The sequence below is a fragment of the Eretmochelys imbricata genome, chromosome 15 (assembly GCF_965152235.1).
Source record: "Eretmochelys imbricata isolate rEreImb1 chromosome 15, rEreImb1.hap1, whole genome shotgun sequence".
NCBI lineage: Eukaryota > Metazoa > Chordata > Testudines > Cheloniidae > Eretmochelys > Eretmochelys imbricata.
Genome location: NC_135586.1, coordinates 33,740,927 through 33,758,278, shown reverse-complemented (window position 1 = coordinate 33,758,278; position 17,352 = coordinate 33,740,927). Strand labels below are relative to the sequence as shown.

The 17,352-nt window shown below is 48.6% G+C and overlaps 1 protein-coding gene across 3 annotated transcripts in view; it reads left to right on the top strand.

Annotated features, from left to right (window-relative positions):
- Nucleotides 1-695: 695 nt before the first annotated feature.
- Nucleotides 696-17,352, top strand: part of KREMEN1 (kringle containing transmembrane protein 1) — a 144,604-nt gene continuing 127,947 nt past the window's right edge. For all 3 annotated transcript variants that reach the window (XM_077834744.1, XM_077834745.1, XM_077834746.1), the window contains exons 1-6: nt 696-862; nt 9,799-9,993; nt 13,568-13,772; nt 15,366-15,517; nt 16,572-16,739; nt 16,987-17,161. In XM_077834744.1, coding sequence (XP_077690870.1) covers nt 9,930-9,993; nt 13,568-13,772; nt 15,366-15,517; nt 16,572-16,739; nt 16,987-17,161 — 764 coding nt within the window. In that variant the 5' untranslated portion in view covers nt 696-862; nt 9,799-9,929. The remainder of the gene's footprint in view (nt 863-9,798; nt 9,994-13,567; nt 13,773-15,365; nt 15,518-16,571; nt 16,740-16,986; nt 17,162-17,352) is intronic.

The following is a 17,352-nucleotide window of genomic DNA, read 5'->3' as shown; positions in this document are numbered from 1 at the left end:
ACCGGTAAATGTTGCAATGGCATCTGCGTGCGAACAGTGACCAGCAGTTAAGTTTCTAAGTGCGCACTGTAATAACATCCGCCTCAAAACAGTAACCAGAAATAAAGTTGCCTGGTAAGCAAAGCAATAGCGTCCTTCCGCGAACATTGACCGGAAGTTAGGTTGGCCTAGGAGTTCTCTAATAGGGCCCGACTGAGAACAGTGACCGGAAGTGGCGGCGGTATTTGTTCTAATACCGGCCAAGTGGAAAGATTAACCAGACGTTGCTTCGGTTCTGTAACTGGGGGAAGCTGGTGCAGAGTCGGGAAGAAAGCCTGGAGAGTATTAAGAATGGGTCACTAGCGGAGATTAGGGATGGGGGTTACCCGCTCAAGTGGACCAGATTGGAGACTACAATTCCCGTGGTGCACTGAGGCTGGTGAGGTCATGGGCCCCCCTCGCCGTGAAATCGGAGCCTCCTGCTCCTCTGACCTTCTGCTGATGGCGGCGCCACTCGGCACTGCACAGCCTGTCACGGCCACTGCCACTTACGCTTCCGACCTCGCAGCGTCCACGCCCTTGAAAAGGGAGGCCATGAGTGGACCCTGCGACGACCGATAAGAGATAGAGGCGGGGGGAAAGTGGGACCGCAGGGACTCATGGGAGATAGAGGCGGGAGAGGTTTGGACCACATTTACCACAATGCACTACTTCATCCCTTTCCTCTACCCCGGCTTTTCAGCGCCGTGGTGTGGCCTCGACTGACGTACCGAACGGACGTTGCGTCTCCCCTAGTAACGTCACTTTCGTGCTATACAGATTGGTGAAAACCCGCCCTTTCCAGGGCAGCGTCCTAAGGTTTGGGAATGGGGCGCGAGGGCAGGTGAGAGGATTGGGGGGTAAAGGTGCCTGGGACTGGTGGGGTGAGAGATCAGAATGGGGGTCCCATTGGTAGATGACAGGATAGGGCGGTGAGGTGCTGGAGTTGGGGAGCAGGATGGGGGGCCTGTGGGTAGGTGGGAGAATTGAGGGGTCAGGTACCTAGGGGAGCTCGGGAGGAGCAGGGGAGGAGGCCTGTGGGTAGATGAGAAGATTGGGGCGTGAGGTGCTGGGCAGGGGGGCTGAGGCAGGTTGGAGCAGGTTGGGGGGTCCCATGGGTAGGTGGGAGGATTGGGGAGTGAGGTACGGGGGGGGGGTTGGGAAGCAGGATGAGGGCCCTGTGGGTAGGTGGGAGGACTGAGGGGTAAGGTGCCTGGGGCGGGGCTGAGGTGGGGGAACAGGATGGGGGGCCCATGGGGGTGGGGACATAGCAGGATGGGGGGCTGCATGGATAGACAGGAGGATTGAGGGGTGAGGTACCTGTGGGGGTTGTGTGTGAGAGAGAGAGAGCTGAGCGGACTGGGTATATGGGAGGATTGGGGGGGGTGAGGTGTGCAAGTGGAGATGGGGGGCCCATGAGTAAGAGAGGGACCTGTGGATAGATGGGGGGGGCTTTGAACACCAATTCCTCCTTTCTCTCCATCTTCAGTGCCTGAGCTGTGAAACCCCCAGTTTGGACCCACTTGGCCCCCATGAGACTATGTTTTAGTCACTGGTATTTTTAGTAAAAGTTATAGACAGGTCATGGGCAGTAAACAAAAATTCATGGCCCATGACCTGTCCATGACTTTTACTATATACTCCAGACTAAATCTTGGGTACTCTGGGGCAGGGGCAGCTTGGGGTCGCCACAGGTGCCCGGGGGGAAGTGGGCGGGAACCCCACTGCTGCAGGAGAGCAGACATGGCATCCTGTGACCACCACCGCTCCTGTGGGGGGGACATGGCAGCCTGAAGCTGACCCAGCAGCGGCCTGTGCAGCTGGCCCAGGGCTGCTCAGGTGGTGCCCAGGCCAGCCGCATCAGCTGCTGCAGAAATCACGGAATCTGTGACCTCTGTGACAAACTCACAGCCTTAGTTACGAGATGGGCCCTGTGTCCTGGTACAGACCCACCCAGGCCCGCTAGAGAGCACAGGAAAGGTGATGCCTAATCAAGGCCCTGAAGGCCAAGGCCCCATGGGGGACCTGTGGGCAGAGGTACTGCAGAAGCACCTTCTCTGGAGAAGTGACACTGAGGTGTGGGGTTGGAGTCCGGTCTGGTGTCTGTGGTCCAACCAAGGTCAGAATAAGGGGTAGTTGGGAGGGAGCACCCTCTCTGCTAACAGGAAAGATGGCGTCCTATCCCATCTGGCTTGTAGGGAGGGGCCACCATGACACTGCCCTTTGTCTCCCCCTTGACTGACCAGCTTGGGGTAGGGAAACACAGCGCTGCCCTATGGTGGTGACTCCTCTTTCCCTCTATGTTGGTCTCTGATTGGTACAGCTCCAGAGAGGATGTTGGCAATTTCAGTGCCTGTTATTCAGGGGTTTCCCAGTCTGGGACTCCTGAGGATAGTTTATTGCCCCTCATCTGCCCTTGTCAGTCACATCCTCCCTCAGTTGCTCCCTTTTGTCTTTCTCTACTGTATATTCTATCTGGGTACCTTAATGGTCCCCATCACCATAGTACCTGGGTGCAGCCATCTCCTCCCTCAGCTTTTCAGACCTAGAACTCTCTTGGCCTCTCTCATAGTTATGCAACCGTTTGCACGTTCATCCCGCTAACTCATTGGTGTCGGCAACTGAATGCTTCTAGGGATAGGGTGGAACCCATAGTCCATTCAGTTTCAGCCATGTAGTCAAGTTGGGATAGAGAGGACACAGCCACATCCTTCCTAGCCCACCCATGAGCTACTTGTAGAAGGAGGGTGCCCCGCTGTGTATCACTGACCCTAAGCCTCCTTGTCAGTGCAGATTCTGGTCTTCATTCACCAGTTGAAGGGCTGCATGGTGAGGGAGGTCATACAGAGTATTGCCGGTGCCAGGAGAAAAGGATAAGAAGGAAATGTATATCTTATCTCTCGTTGAGGTATGGGTGATGGAGTAAGAGCCTAGGGTTGGGTTGTTGTGCAGTTCTGATTTGACTGTACAGTACTGGGATAGGGTGGGTTTAAGGCAGGTGTTCTCAACCTCCTTCTTCGAGTGATTGCTCATGTCTATTCTATTGTAGGTTTATGTGCTTGCCACATGCACCAGTGCCGGAAGTTTTTTCCTCAGGGGTATCCATAGGGGACTGGCTCTGGCGTCCTCTGACTTTGCCGGCTCCCTCCCTCAGTTCCTTCTTACCGCCAGTCTCAGTGCTGAAATGCTCCCCTTGCTTATTAAAGGATTTCCCTTTCAGTGGTACTTTGAACTTTTATTGTGTAAATAGTTGTACGTAGTTATCAGTTTCTTTATAGTGTTAGTGTACTTAGTTATCATTCTTAGTCCCCTGAGGGTCTTAACTCAGGGACAGGGCAGGCCCAGCTTCCCAGGCTTCAAGCCATGGGATCCCTGCAAGAAGCCTATGCCGATCAGCGATCCATATCTTAGTTGTTTAAAGTGTCTGGGTGAGTCTCACATTCATGAGAAGTGCTGAATCTGCAAGAGATTCAAGCCCCAGACCAGATAGGAGAGAGACATCAGACTCTGCATGCTCCACATAAAGTCTGCTCTTGCAGTGGCCTCAGAGCTGGCATATACAGACTCGGTGCCAAGTACTTCGACATTGACATGAAGTGTGCCCCCCGGCACCGATTCTTGTCACTGGTACTGGCCAAAAGGCACAAGAAGCATGCTGGAAGGGGACGCTACCTGGGGTCCCATAAAGGTAAGGACAAGGGAGAAGAGGAGCCTGGACTGAGTCGGGCCATCTCGCCGGAGCGTAGCCACACGGCAGCTTCGTCTATTGGGCCTAGTCCATCCCGCGACCTGCCTCCTACCCCAGGGAGTGATAGACGCACATGATACCTCATGGTGCCATCCACCCCAGAAGCCTTTCAGGCAGCCAAAGACATCTTCTCCTTCCCGGTGACACCTATTTCTCGGGAAGAGAGGCCTAAGGATCCCTCCCACCCACCCGTTTCTAGGGGAAAGCCCTCAATGGCTCCCCTGCACAAATCACCCCCATGGCACCGTACCCTGGCCTGCTCAACAGGACCAGAGCCATGTCCCAAACTGCAAGCCCACAGCGACTCGGTAGGTTCCTAGTGATCGCCAAGCCCCAGGCACCAATCTCTGAGATCCATACATTGGTCACTGGATCTGTGATACCAGGCCGCAGGCATGCTGCTGGTCCCCAGAACTCCGGCAGTGGTCACCTGAAAAGTGCTGGTTCACAGGTGCCGCTCCCCAGAGCCTCGGCGCTCCCCGGAGTTCCGGCACCCTCGGAGTGGCATCAGTCGCCGGAGCCCCGACTGAGGTCTCCACAACCCCATCGCTGGTCACTGGAATCCAGACGTCGGTCACTGGAATCCAGACGTCAGTCACCGGAGCCTACACACTGTTCTCCAAGCGGATGGCAAAGCGTTCTCCAGATTATCACCAGGCATATGAGCAGCGCTGCCGGTTGCCAGATATCCCGATACTACTCCCCGATAGGCAGGCATAAGACTGCCAGACATGGGGGGAAGCCTACCCCGTGGTAGCACCGCCGTGGTCACTAGAGGAAGACCGTTCCTTCTCGAGCTTAGAGAGTGAGGAGTCCATGGCCCTCAGGGACCAACCGCCACCTGCACAGCAAGCAGGTTCTTCCTAGAGCCAACCTGCAGGCATGTGGCCACAGGGCCCTGGCAAGTCTATAATCCAGGGGCAATTCCCCAGGTTGGGGGACCTCAGGCCCAGCGCTCAGTCTCAGGGGCATTGGAGAGACCTACGGCCTTGGTGTCTCGACCACCCCGGGCTCGGACGCTGCATTAGTCCAAGGGACCCAAGAGCCACTTCCTCCAGTGGATGTGGTTCCCCATGCAGGGGATGTGGAATCTGACCCTGACCCTGGCATGGCCTCCTCCTCATCGTTGCCTGATGAGGCAGTAACAGCCCCATCACAGACTGTGCCTTAGGACGCTGTCAAAACCCACCAGGAGCTGCTTAAAAGGGTGGCAGCCAACCTGGGATTGCAGACGGAAGAAATGTCCAAGCCTACGGACTCCCTATTTGATGTCCTGGCTGCAGTGGCCCCAGCAAAGGTGGCTCTACCCATGCACGATGGGGTAGTAAAGATTGTAAAAGCCCTGTGGCACACCCCATCATCCCTGCCCCCCATGTTTAAGAGGGCAGAGCGCTAATACTACGTTCCAGCAAAAGGGTTTGAGTACTTATAAACACACCCCTCCCTCAGGTCTCTGGTGGTTGCGGCTGCCAACAAGCATGACAGGCAGGGGCAATCCAGCTCAACCCAGAAAAATACAGATGTGAAGCAACTTAACTTACAATCATAGAATATCAGGGTTGGAAGGGACCTCAGGAGGTCATCTGGTCCAACCCCCTGCTCAAAGCAGGACCAATCCCCAACTAAATCATCCCAGCCAGGGCTTTGTCAAGCCTGACCGTAAAAATATCTAAGAAAGGAGATTCCACCACCTCCCTAGGTAACGCATTTCAGGGTTTCACCACCCTCCTAGTGAAAAAGCTTTTCCTAATATCTAACCTAAACCTCCCCCACTGCAACTTGAGACCATTACTCCTTATTCTGTCATCAGCTACCACTGAGAACAGCCTAGATCCATCCTCTTTGGAACTCCCTTTCAGGTAGTTGAAAGCAGCTATCAAATCCCCCCTCATTCTTCTCTTCCAGACTAAACAATCCCAGTCCCTTCAGCCTCTCCTCATAAGTCATGTGTTCCAGTCCCCTAATCATTTTTGTTGCCCTCCGCTGGACATTTTCCAATTTTTCCACATCCTTCTTGTAGTGTGGGGCCCAAAACTGGACATAGTACTCCGGATGAGGCCTCACCAATGTCGAATAGAGGGGAACGATCACGTCCCTCGATCTGCTGGCAATGCCCCTACATATACATCCCAAAATGCAATTGGCCTTCTTGGCAACAAGGGCACACTGTTGACTCATATCCAGCTTCTCGTCCACTGTAACCCCTTGGTCCTTTTCTGCACAACTGCTGCCGAGCCATTCGGTCCCTAGTATGTAGCGGTGCATGGGATTCTTCTGTCCTAAGTGCATGACTCTGCGCTTGTCCTTATTGAACCTCATCAGATTTCTTTTGGCCCAACCCTCTAATTTGTCTAGGGCCCTCTGTATCCTATCCCTACCCTCCAACGTGTCTACCACTCCTCCCAGTTTAGTGTCATCTGCAAACTTGCTGAGGGTGGAATCCACACCATCCTCCAGATCATTTATGAAGGTATTGAACAAAACCGGCCCCAGGACCAACCCTTGGGGCACTCCACTTGATACCGGCTGCTAGACATGGAGCCATTGATCACTACCCTTTGAGCCCGACAATCTAGCCAACTTTCTGTCCACCTTATAGTCCATTCATCCAGTCCATACTTCTTTAACTTGCTGGCAAGAATACTGTGGGAGACCGTGTCAAAAGCTTTGCTAAAGTCAAGGAACAACACATCCACTGCTTTCCCTTCATCTACAGAGCCAGTTATCTCGTCATAGAAGTCAATTAGATTAGTCAGGCATGACTTGCCCTTGGTGAATCCATGCTGACTCTTCCTGATCACTTTCCTCTCCTCTAAGTGCTTCAGAGTTGATTCCTTGAGGACCTGCTCCATGATTTTTCCAGGGACTGAGGTGAGGCTGACTGGCCTGTAGTTCCCAGGCACTACATTAGCCTTTTTTAAAGATGGGCACTACATTAGCCTTTTTCCAGTCATCCGGGACTTCCCCAGATCGCCACGAGTTTTCAAAGATAATGGCCAATGGCTCTGCAATCACATCAGCCAATTCCCTCAGCACCCTCGGATGCATTAGATCCAGACCCTTGGACTTGTGCATGTCCAGCTTTTCAAAATAGTCCTTAACCTGTTCTTTCACCACTGAGGGCTGCTCACCTCCTCCCTATAGTGTGTTGCCCTGGACAGCAGTTTGGGAGGTGACCTTGTCTGTGAAGACCGAGGCAAAAAAAGCAGAGTACTTCAGCTTTTTCCACATCATCTGTCACTAGGTTGCCTCCTCCATTCATTAAGGGTCATAGAATCATAGAATATCAGGGTTGGAAGGGACCCCTGAAGGTCATCTAGTCCAACCCCCTGCTTGAAGCAGGACCAATTCCCAGTTAAATCATCCCAGCCAGGGCTTTGTCAAGCCTGACCTAAAAAACCTCTAAGGAAGGAGATTCTACCACCTCCCTAGGTAACGCATTCCAGTGTTTCACCACCCTCTTAGTGAAAAAGTTTTTCCTAATATCCAATCTAAATCTCCCCCACTGCAACTTGAGACCATTACTCCTCGTTCTGTCATCTGCTACCATTGAGAACAGTCTAGAGCCATCCTCTTTGGAACCCCCCTTTCAGGTAGTTGAAAGCAGCTATCAAATCCCCCCTCATTCTTCTCTTCTGCAGGCTAAACAATCCCAGCTCCCTCAGCCTCTCCTCATAAGTCATGTGTTCTAGACCTCTAATCATTTTTGTTGCCCTTCGCTGGACTCTCTCCAATTTATCCACATCCTTCTTGTAGTGTGGGGCCCAAAACTGGACACAGTACTCCAGATGAGGCCTCACCAATGTCGAATAGAGGGGAACGATCACGTCCCTCGATCTGCTCGCTATGCCCCTACTTATACATCCCAAAATGCCATTGGCCTTCTTGGCAACAAGGGCACACTGCTGACTCATATCCAGCTTCTCGTCCACTGTCACCCCTAGGTCCTTTTCCGCAGAACTGCTGCCTAGCCATTCGGTCCCTAGTCTGTAGCGGTGCATGGGATTCTTCCATCCTAAGTGCAGGACCCTGCACTTATCCTTATTGAACCTCATCAGATTTCTTTTGGCCCAATCCTCCAATTTGTCTAGGTCCTTCTGTATCCTATCCCTCCCCTCCAGCGTATCTACCACTCCTCCCAGTTTAGTATCATCCGCAAATTTGCTGAGAGTGCAATCCACACCATCCTCCAGATCATTTATGAAGATATTGAACAAAACCGGCCCCAGGACCGACCCTTGGGGCACTCCACTTGATACCGGCTGCCAACTAGACATGGAGCCATTGATCACTACCCGTTGAGCCCGACAATCTAGCCAGCTTTCGACCCACCTTATAGTGCATTCATCCAGCCCATACTTCCTTAACTTGCTGACAAGAATACTGTGGGAGACCGTGTCAAAAGCTTTGCTAAAGTCAAGAAACAATACATCCACTGCTTTCCCTTCATCCACAGAGCCAGTTATCTCGTCATAGAAGTCAATTAGATTAGTCAGGCATGACTTGCCCTTGGTGAATCCATGCTGACTCTTCCTGATCACTTTCCTCTCCTCTAAGTGCTTCAGAGTTGATTCCTTGAGGACCTGCTCCATGATTTTTCCAGGGACTGAGGTGAGGCTGACTGGCCTGTAGTTCCCAGGATCCTCCTTCTTCCCTTTTTTAAAGATTGGCACTACATTAGCCTTTTTCCAGTCATCCGGGACTTCCCCGGTTCACCACGAGTTTTCAAAGATAATGGCCAATGGCTCTGCAATCACAGCCGCCAATTCCTTCAGCACTCTCGGGTGCAACTCGTCCGGCCCCATGGACTTTTGCACGTCCAGCTTTTCTAAATAGTCCCTAACCACCTCTATCTCCACAGAGGGCTGGCCATCTCTTCCCCATTTTGTGATGCCCAGCGCAGCAGTCTGGGAGCTGACCTTGTTAGTGAAAACAGAGGCAAAAAAAAAAAGTCCCACACTTTCGCTGACCTTTTTCTTTTTGCTAACATACCTGTAGAAACCCTTCTTGTTACACTTCACATCCCTTGCTAGCTGTAACTGCAATTGTGCTTTGGCCTTCCTGATTACACCCCTGCAAGCTCAAGCAATATCTTTATACTCCTCCCTAGTCATCTGTCCAAGTTTCCACTTCTTCTAAGCTTCCTTTTTGTGTTTAAACTCACTGAAGATTTATCTGTTAAGCCAACCTGGTCGCCTGCCATATTTGCTATTCTTTCTGCACGTTGGGATGGTTTGTTCCTGCACCCTCAATAAGGCTTCTTTAAAATACAGCCAGCTCTTCTGGACTCCTTTCCCCCTCATATTAGCCTCCCAGGGGATTCTGCCCATCAGTTCCCTGAGGGAGTCAGTCTGCTTTTCTGAAGTTGAGGGTACGTATTCTGCTGCTCTCCTTTCTTCCTTTTGTCAGGATCCTGAACTCGATCATCTCATAGTCACCCAGGTTGCCACCCACTTCTACTTCCCCTACCAATTCTTCCCTGTTTGTGAGCAGCAGGTCAAGAGGTGTATGGCCCCTAGTTGGTTCCACCAGCACTTGAACCAGGAAGTTGTCTCTAACGCTCTCCAAAACTTCCTGGATTGTCTGTGCACTGCTGTATTGCTCTCCCAACAAATGTCATGGTGATTGAAGTCCCCCATGAGAACCAGGGCCTGTGATCTGGAAACTTCTGTTAGTTGTCCAAAGAAAGCCTTGTCTATCTCATCCTCCTGGTCTGGTGATCTATAGCAGACAGCCACCACAACATCAGCCTTGTTGCTCTCGCCTCTAAACTTAACCCTAACACTCTTAACAGGTTTTTCTCCAGTTTCATTCTGGAGCTCTGAGCAATCATACTGCTCTCTTACATACAGTGCAACTCCTCCACCTTTCCTCCCCTGCCTGTCCTTAACTACAATGTTAAGCGAGGAGTTACTGTACTGCAACAAGGGCATCTGCTGCGTTTGCGTTTCTATACTTTTCTGCTTGGACCTTTGTTATAAGTAGGTGTGGCCTCTAGAAGGGAACATCACCAACAGTTTGTTTCGTCTCAGTTATTTTCAAGGAACCTTTGAACTCTGAGGAAATCAGTTATTTCTGAAGAAGTGTTTCTGAAAAGACGTTGTGCCTATCAGGAGAAAAAACGACCCCGGAATCAATAATCCCTGAGCATCTAGAGCAAAGCATGAAACTGACTGGCATCTGTGCCTCTTTCCTCATTTTCTGCAATATTGCTCATCAGAGGGAAGGTGAGTGTTTTTGGACACCTATACTCTTTTGTAAATAGGGGAGTTTTATAAATTTTTATAGAAGAAGATATTTGTATTTCTGCAAAGTCAGATGAATGGTAAGCTAATGGAAATGGTTTTTACTGTGAGGCAATTCCCTGATATTGTTTTAACTTGTTAGTAACAATGTACAATTACTTTTAGTTTTCCATCTGGAGTTAGTGTTTGCTTTCACTATTCTGAAAATTAATTTCAAGCTGCTATCCAATGACATGTCATCAAACATGTTATAGGGTCTGCATTCCAGAACAGGATGTGACTTATGGCAGTCATACTTTCTTTTAGGGTGTGATTCACAAGGGAAACATAGGCACTATAGCACTCAGCATTGCAAGACCTAACTTTTAAGCACCCTTCTACCAAGTGGAGTTTGCGATCTTGATTTAGGCACCTAGCTCCCTATATAATGCAGGGGAGCGTTGGGCACCCAAGAATGGGATTCACAAAAATCTGCACACCAAGTATTGAACTGTCTAAGCTACCTGATAGAAATGCTGAGTTAAGTGCCTAACTCCAGGCTTCAGGAAGAGACTTATTTCCACTCTGAATCACTTGGGATTCATAGCTGTGAACCTTCTCCTGGATTTAGATTCCTCAACTAGATTTTTCTGTAGCCAAGAATAAAATATATTAAGTATATTTAGGATATAGAGGTGAAATATAATAATTGTATAATATAAATAACAATAATATAATATAAAACCTACAGGCCTATAAAATATTTAGTTTAGGCCCACAAGGCCTTAGGCATGAAACAGGCTAGTACAACTAGTTGACCAAACGATTACCCTGTACCAGTAAAGTGTAAAATTATAGTAAGTGATGATGTTCTGGAAACTGTGCAGCAATAGGCTGGAAAGTACACCACAGTGTGCCAGTTAGTACTGCAAGATGCCCCATAGTAATAACCTCAAGTTGCTATGTTAACTCATTGACATAGATGTTAACGAGAGTAAGGGGAACTAAGGGAATAACCAGTGAAAAGTGGGGAACCCCTAAATTAGTGGGGTGTGGAAAAAGGGATTGGAACCCATATCCATATGTATGAGGCTTCAAAGGTGTAAGCATAACCCAGGATATAAGGTGTTGCCTGGCAGATGCTAGGATGACAACCACTGGTGGTGATGGTGATGACAATAAAGATGATGATGAGGAAGATAATTACCGACAGTCCGTGGTCCCCCAGCAGGAAATGTGAGATGTGAGTGATGCTAGTCATAGAGCTAAGCAGTTGGTACTCTCTCTCTCTCTCTCTATCTGCTGTTATATTGCAGTGTTTGTGGGATTGTTTGTCTGCTTAGTGGATGTGCTAATAAGGGGACTTGACATAAATTGCAGTTGTTTTTCGTGTGCCCCTAGGGTCTCTAATTCTAGCGGTACTGATGATAATATTCCTGATGCTACAGTCCTCAAGAAACTGAACCTTTATTGACCACTGTGCTCAAAGAGGTTAATCAATATACCAATCTATTAATTAAGCTACATTTCCTTTTTCAACAAAAAGTGAAGAAGTTGTTAGTGCCCCCTTATAACCTTTATACCAGTGTTCACCCAGCATTTGGCAAAGAGTCCTGTGGCACCTTATAGACAAGAACTTGCTTGCCTATTTGTACCTGCCTCTGGAAATTTCCACTACATGCATCTGACAAAGTGAGCATTCACCCAAGAAAGCTTATGCTCCAAGACGTCTGTTAGTCTATAAGGTGCCACAGGACTCTTTGCCGCTTTTACATATCCAGACTAACATGGCTACCCCTCTGATACTTGCCAGCATGTGGGAGACCCACATGTCAAAACAGAGGAGGTGTAAGTGATATGATAAGACATGAGGCTGGATAAATTGGAACCTCTCCAAAGGAAAAACTGGAGCCACATTAGAATAACTCCACCTATCTCTGCTAGAATCCCCAGCCTTATCAACACTACTTCATGGATAACAGTATGGAAGGTAGCTGGCAGATAAAAAAGGTTCACCATGGGCTGAATTAATCACCAGGAGGAAATGGGGAAACAGCAGGAAGGACCTCCTCTATCAGGAAAAGAGATTTATGGAGAGAACGTTTCCTATACTGCTCAACTGGTGACACTTTTGTCCCCATCTTGCCTGCTGGGCCAGCAGATTTTTCTTTCCCACCCACCCTGCAAAAAAGAAAGAGTTGACAAATAGATATTTATTTTTCTGAAGGAAGCAGGATGAACTGGAAGCAGGTGGTCTTCATCCCCACCTCCTCTCACCTTGCCTCCATCACCGGGGGATTAAAAGTGACTCCTGCTCCTGCCCAGTACTTTGAAAACTTTTTTTTAAACCAAACTAAATTTTAAGGGACAGATTGGGAAAGGAGGTGATTTTAAGCCACTTTTAAGAATCTGGGACTGCTTTTGACCTGCCACGAATCAGAGCAGAGCACCTAGAGCAGAGGTGGGCAAACTACGGCCCGCGGGACCCTCCTGCCTGGCCCCTGAGCTCCTGGCCCAGGAGGCTAGCCCACGGCCCGTCCACTGCTGATTCCCCTCCAATGCTCTGGGCGGCTGCGCAGCTGCAGAGCCGCAGCCTGATCCGGTGCTCTGTGCTGCATGGTGTGGCTGGCTCCAGCCGGGCAGCGCGGCTGCCTGTCCTGGCGCTCTGGGCAGCATGGCTGTAGCACCACCAGCCACTGGTGCTCTAGGCAGTGAGGTAAGGGGGCAGGGAGCAGGGGGGGTTGGATAGAGGGCAGGGGAGTTCAGGGTGGTGGTCAGGGGGCGGGGGTGTGGATAGGGGTCAGGGCCGTCAGAGGGCGGGGAACAAGGGGGTTGAATGGGGGCAGGGGTCCCGGGGGGGGGCAGTCAGGAATGAGATGAGGGGTTGGATAGGGCGGCGGGGGGCAGTCAGAGGGGGAGGGTCCAGGGGCGGTCAGGGGATGGGGCAGGGGTCCCGGGAGTCCGTCAGGGGACAGGGAACAGGGGGTTTGGATGGGGAAGGAGTCCCGGGGGGGCAGTCAGGGGGCGAGAAGCGGGGGGGGGGGGTCGGATGGGGGCAGGGGCCAGGCCATACCTGGCTGTTTGGGGAGGCACAGCCTCCCTTAACCAGCCCTCCATACAATTTTGGAAACCTGATGTGGCCCTCAGGCCAAAAAGTTTGCCCACCCCTGACCTAGAGCTATGCTAGCTGCCTACAGCCCCCAAGAGACTGTTCTGGAAATTGGTAATCACAGAGCTGTAAGGATGCCAGCCACACCCAGTTTTCCCCAGCCACTCCCCTTGTGCTAGGTGGGAGACAGGATGGGGTTTGGTGTAGAAATTCTATGCCACCAGGGGATTCTTCCAGGCAAGAGGAAACTACTAGTTGCCGATTATACTAGGTTTAAGGCTACTTCGTGCTCAGGATAAAGCAGACTTACTTCACTAGAGTATCAGGTCCTAAATCTAAATTATCTGCTAGTGTTTCTTTAGGTAAGGAACCTACTTGTTGTTTTTTCCAGGCTTTATTGTTTCTTATAGAGGGTCTGAAGCTGTGCAAGGTAATTCCAGTTTGTTTTGTGTTTCGTTTTTTTAATAGGAGCCCAAGATTCTTGTTCACATCGATGTGGGGAGGAACTAGTTAACTGCTCATGCCAGAGGGCCTGCAAGTCCCTGGGGATTTGCTGTTCTGATTACAGTGAATTCTGTCTGCAGATCTCTCCATCCTCGGGCTCCCTTATGGGAGGCAAGGACTTTGAGATTTTAAATGTGACTTTTAATGCCTCCTCTGCTGTGAGCTGCAGGTGAGCTGTGTGATTTTAGTTGTGCTGCTGCATGGGGGTGCACACATCTGAGGTCAGTGAGTGTTTCCAGGAGTGGGTAAGTGGAGTAGAACAGGACTCCTATAGACAAGAGTGCAAATTTATTCCTGTTCCCTAAAACTGCCAGTATCCTCCTGATCTCTTGTCAGTTCATAGGCGTGTCCATCCAAGAACTGGTCTGTTCTCTAAGAGTTCAGGAATACTCCAGAATTGTATGTTCTCATAAGAAAACTGAATTTTGTGGGATTACTTTATTATAAAATCATGGGCCTTTTATTTATTCCTTGTATATATAGAAACAGCCAGTTTTGTGAATGGGAGTTCTGTCAGGGATTTTTATTTTGTATCTGGAAACATTCTAAGTGCATCTGTTATGTATAAATAAATAAGAATTTTCCAGTGCAAGAATAGAACAAATGGGAAATGACCAAAAGTCCAGTTAGTACATCTTGCTGTGGGATGTGAGATGGGAGGTAGAATCCTTTTTCTTAGGGCCAGTGAAGATTCTGCAGATGACATAGGCAATATACTGATTATCCAGAGGAAGAGGATGCTGTTAGCCCTACTTCATCTCATTTTGCATTGATGGTGGCTCTAGTATAGATTGTAAATCATCGGTAGCTGGATAGTAGCAGGAGATGGCCGGTGCTAGCTGAGCCCCTTCCACCCTTGGGACTTCAGGGAATATAGGCCCAGGTGTAACCTTTCCTTTCTCAGAAGCACCAAAAGTGGCTCATTTACAGCCTTAGGAATCATGATGATGTCAGCAATTCTGGAACCACTACACTGCGGGAGATGTGTGTTTGTGGGGAGGACAGAATAGCACACCTGCCAATGTTTTCAGGAAAAAAAACCAGGAGATTTTATTTTGTATGAATTCACAAAATTTTGTAAATGCCTGCATACATTGAATTAGGTGGTGTTTAGACTGGGAATTTGCCCTATGGTGGCCAGTACAGTATAGCTATACCGGTATGAATTCTAGTGTAGACAGGCAAAGCCATTGTTTGTACCAGTGGAATGTGACCAGAACAAAGAGCAGCTTTGCCATTCTACAGTAGTGGTTGCACCAGTGTAGCTAACCCTATACCCATCATCTGTGGGAGCTAAACACATGGTTTATACTTTAGGGGTGAGGGGAGATGAACTAATAATTTTGAGTAGAATAATAAATACTAAGTGGTGAGCCCAGGGTCACTCTGTATATAACGGAGGCTTGGAATAATGTTAAGGGAGCTCTAAGGGGTATAGAGTTAGCCAAGGAATTTGTTTAAATGATCAAAAATAAAGTTTATATGATTAAGAAACATCAAGTTGTGCCATTCTTAACCATTGTAACCATGCAATCTTATTGTCACTCTCATCCTTCTCCCCATGCTCCCTATTGTTTGTTAGTCACTTGTCATGTTCGCGTTGGTGGCCATCATGATAAAGTATGAGGGTAAAACTGCTAAATGGGAAAGACGGGGGACTTACAGTGGACTATTGGGTGTCTGTTTGCTTAATGAAACACAAAAAAGACACAGAGTATCTTCCTTCAATAGCCACGCTAGACTATATTCTCCATATTAACAGGTTCAAGCAGGAAATTGAAACCAGTGGCTATGTTTCTGAAGATGGAAGAGCCCACTGCATCTCCCCTTTGCTGTATGAAAGTGGCCTCATCCCCTTTGAGATTTCCAGGGATGGTGGGCTCACATTTCCTCACTCTGCAACTTGGTTATCAGGTTATCAGTCTATCTGTTGTTTGCATGTCCTTTCACATAGTCACCAGATCATATGTTGGGGCGGGGAGGGATAGCTCAGTGGTTTGAGCATTGGCCTGCTAAACCCAGGGTTGTGAGTTCAATCCTTGAGGGGGCCATTTAGGGATCTGGAGCAAAAATTGGGGATTGGTCCTGCTTCAAGCAGGGGGTTGGACTAGATGACCTCCTGAGGTCCCTTCCAACCCTAACCTTCTATGAATATCCTCACCTCGGATAACCCTTCTCCTCTGGCCATTTCTGTTCTTCCTGTGTGGGCTGTGATATTAGCTGGCCTCAGAAAAGTTGCTTTCACCACTCCTTGTACCTTATATTTTGAGAAAAGAGGCTTTCCGTACTTTCATAAATTGCTGAGGCTGTTCCACAATTTCATGTTGCTGATATCAGATATTCTGGGCTAAAAGCATAGCTTAGCCAAAGGTTGTTCCCTTTTGGCTTTCATGGGAGAGTTGCTACCTATGTAGCACAATGGTCTTCATTTGTGTTGGTCTGGTAATGCGTAGGGCAGGGGGTAGGCAACCTATGGCACATGTGCCAAAGGAGGCATGCGATCTGATTTTCAGTGGCACTCTCACTGCCCGGGTCCTGGCCACCGGTCTGGGGGGCTCTGCATTTTAATTTAATTTTAAATGAAGCTTCTTAAACATTTTAAAACCTTATTTACTTTACAGACAACCATAGTTTAGTTATATTTTAAAGACTTATAGAAAGAGACCTAAAAACATTAGCATGCATTACTGGCACGCGAAACCTTAAATTAGAGTGAATAAATGAAGACTCGGCACACCACTTCTGAAAGGTTGCTGATCCCTGGTGTAGGGCATGCATCTGAGACAAACTTAGCAAGCCCTGGCATGCTGACCAAGGTGTAAGTGTCTCTTTTTATATAGTTACTCTATTTAGAAAGATTCATACTAGAAATATTGCAAACCCCTTAATTACAATAAAACCACTTTTCCAGTGTTATAGAAAGCAAATGAGCAGTTAACACATGAGCATCTTCTGTTCCATAATGCAGTACATCACAGCAAAGTGTCAGCTGCAGAAAAAAGCACACTAGTGAATGCCACAAAGTGGCAGTACTATGGCACACCCAACACAGGAGGAAATTTGACTGTCACATGGATGCACCAGACATTTCCAGCTAGACGTGTCAATATAGAAGTCTGGGGGTACCAAGAAACAGGTAAATCAGGAATCTGTATATATGTGTAGGGAGGGGCATTATCTTACTCATAGTTTATACAGTGCCTAGCACAATGTGGTCCTGATCTTGATTAGAGCTTGCAAATGCTACCATAATATAAATAATTTATAATAATATTGATGACTGTTATTCTGCATTTAAACACATGTGAAAGAGCGTAATTGCCATTGTGTGATCAAGAGCTCTTTATCACCTTGCAAAAGGGTTTTCTACCTTCCTTCAATAGGTGAGAGTTACTCAGAGAATTGGATGGCTGAATGGAAATATCTTTACACCCTGGGAAAGGAAGAACCCAACAGTGGAACATTTACTTTCATTCCTGTACCTGCTAAAGCAGATTATAATACCTGGGACATTGGAGCTTTGAGAATCAGTCCAAGCAACTATTCTGATGGGCAGAGGCAAGTAACTGATAGATAACACAGAGGCATTTGTTTATAGTGGAAGCATCAGTCCTGGCTCCGTACCTAAGGTTGACTTTTCTTTTGCAGTTAAAGTAGGGATTCATTGTTTTTGTTTTGTATAAAAAAAATCCAGCATATCCTTCTCCAAATTACATTACTTACTCTTTGGGCATGGAGTGTATTTTCAG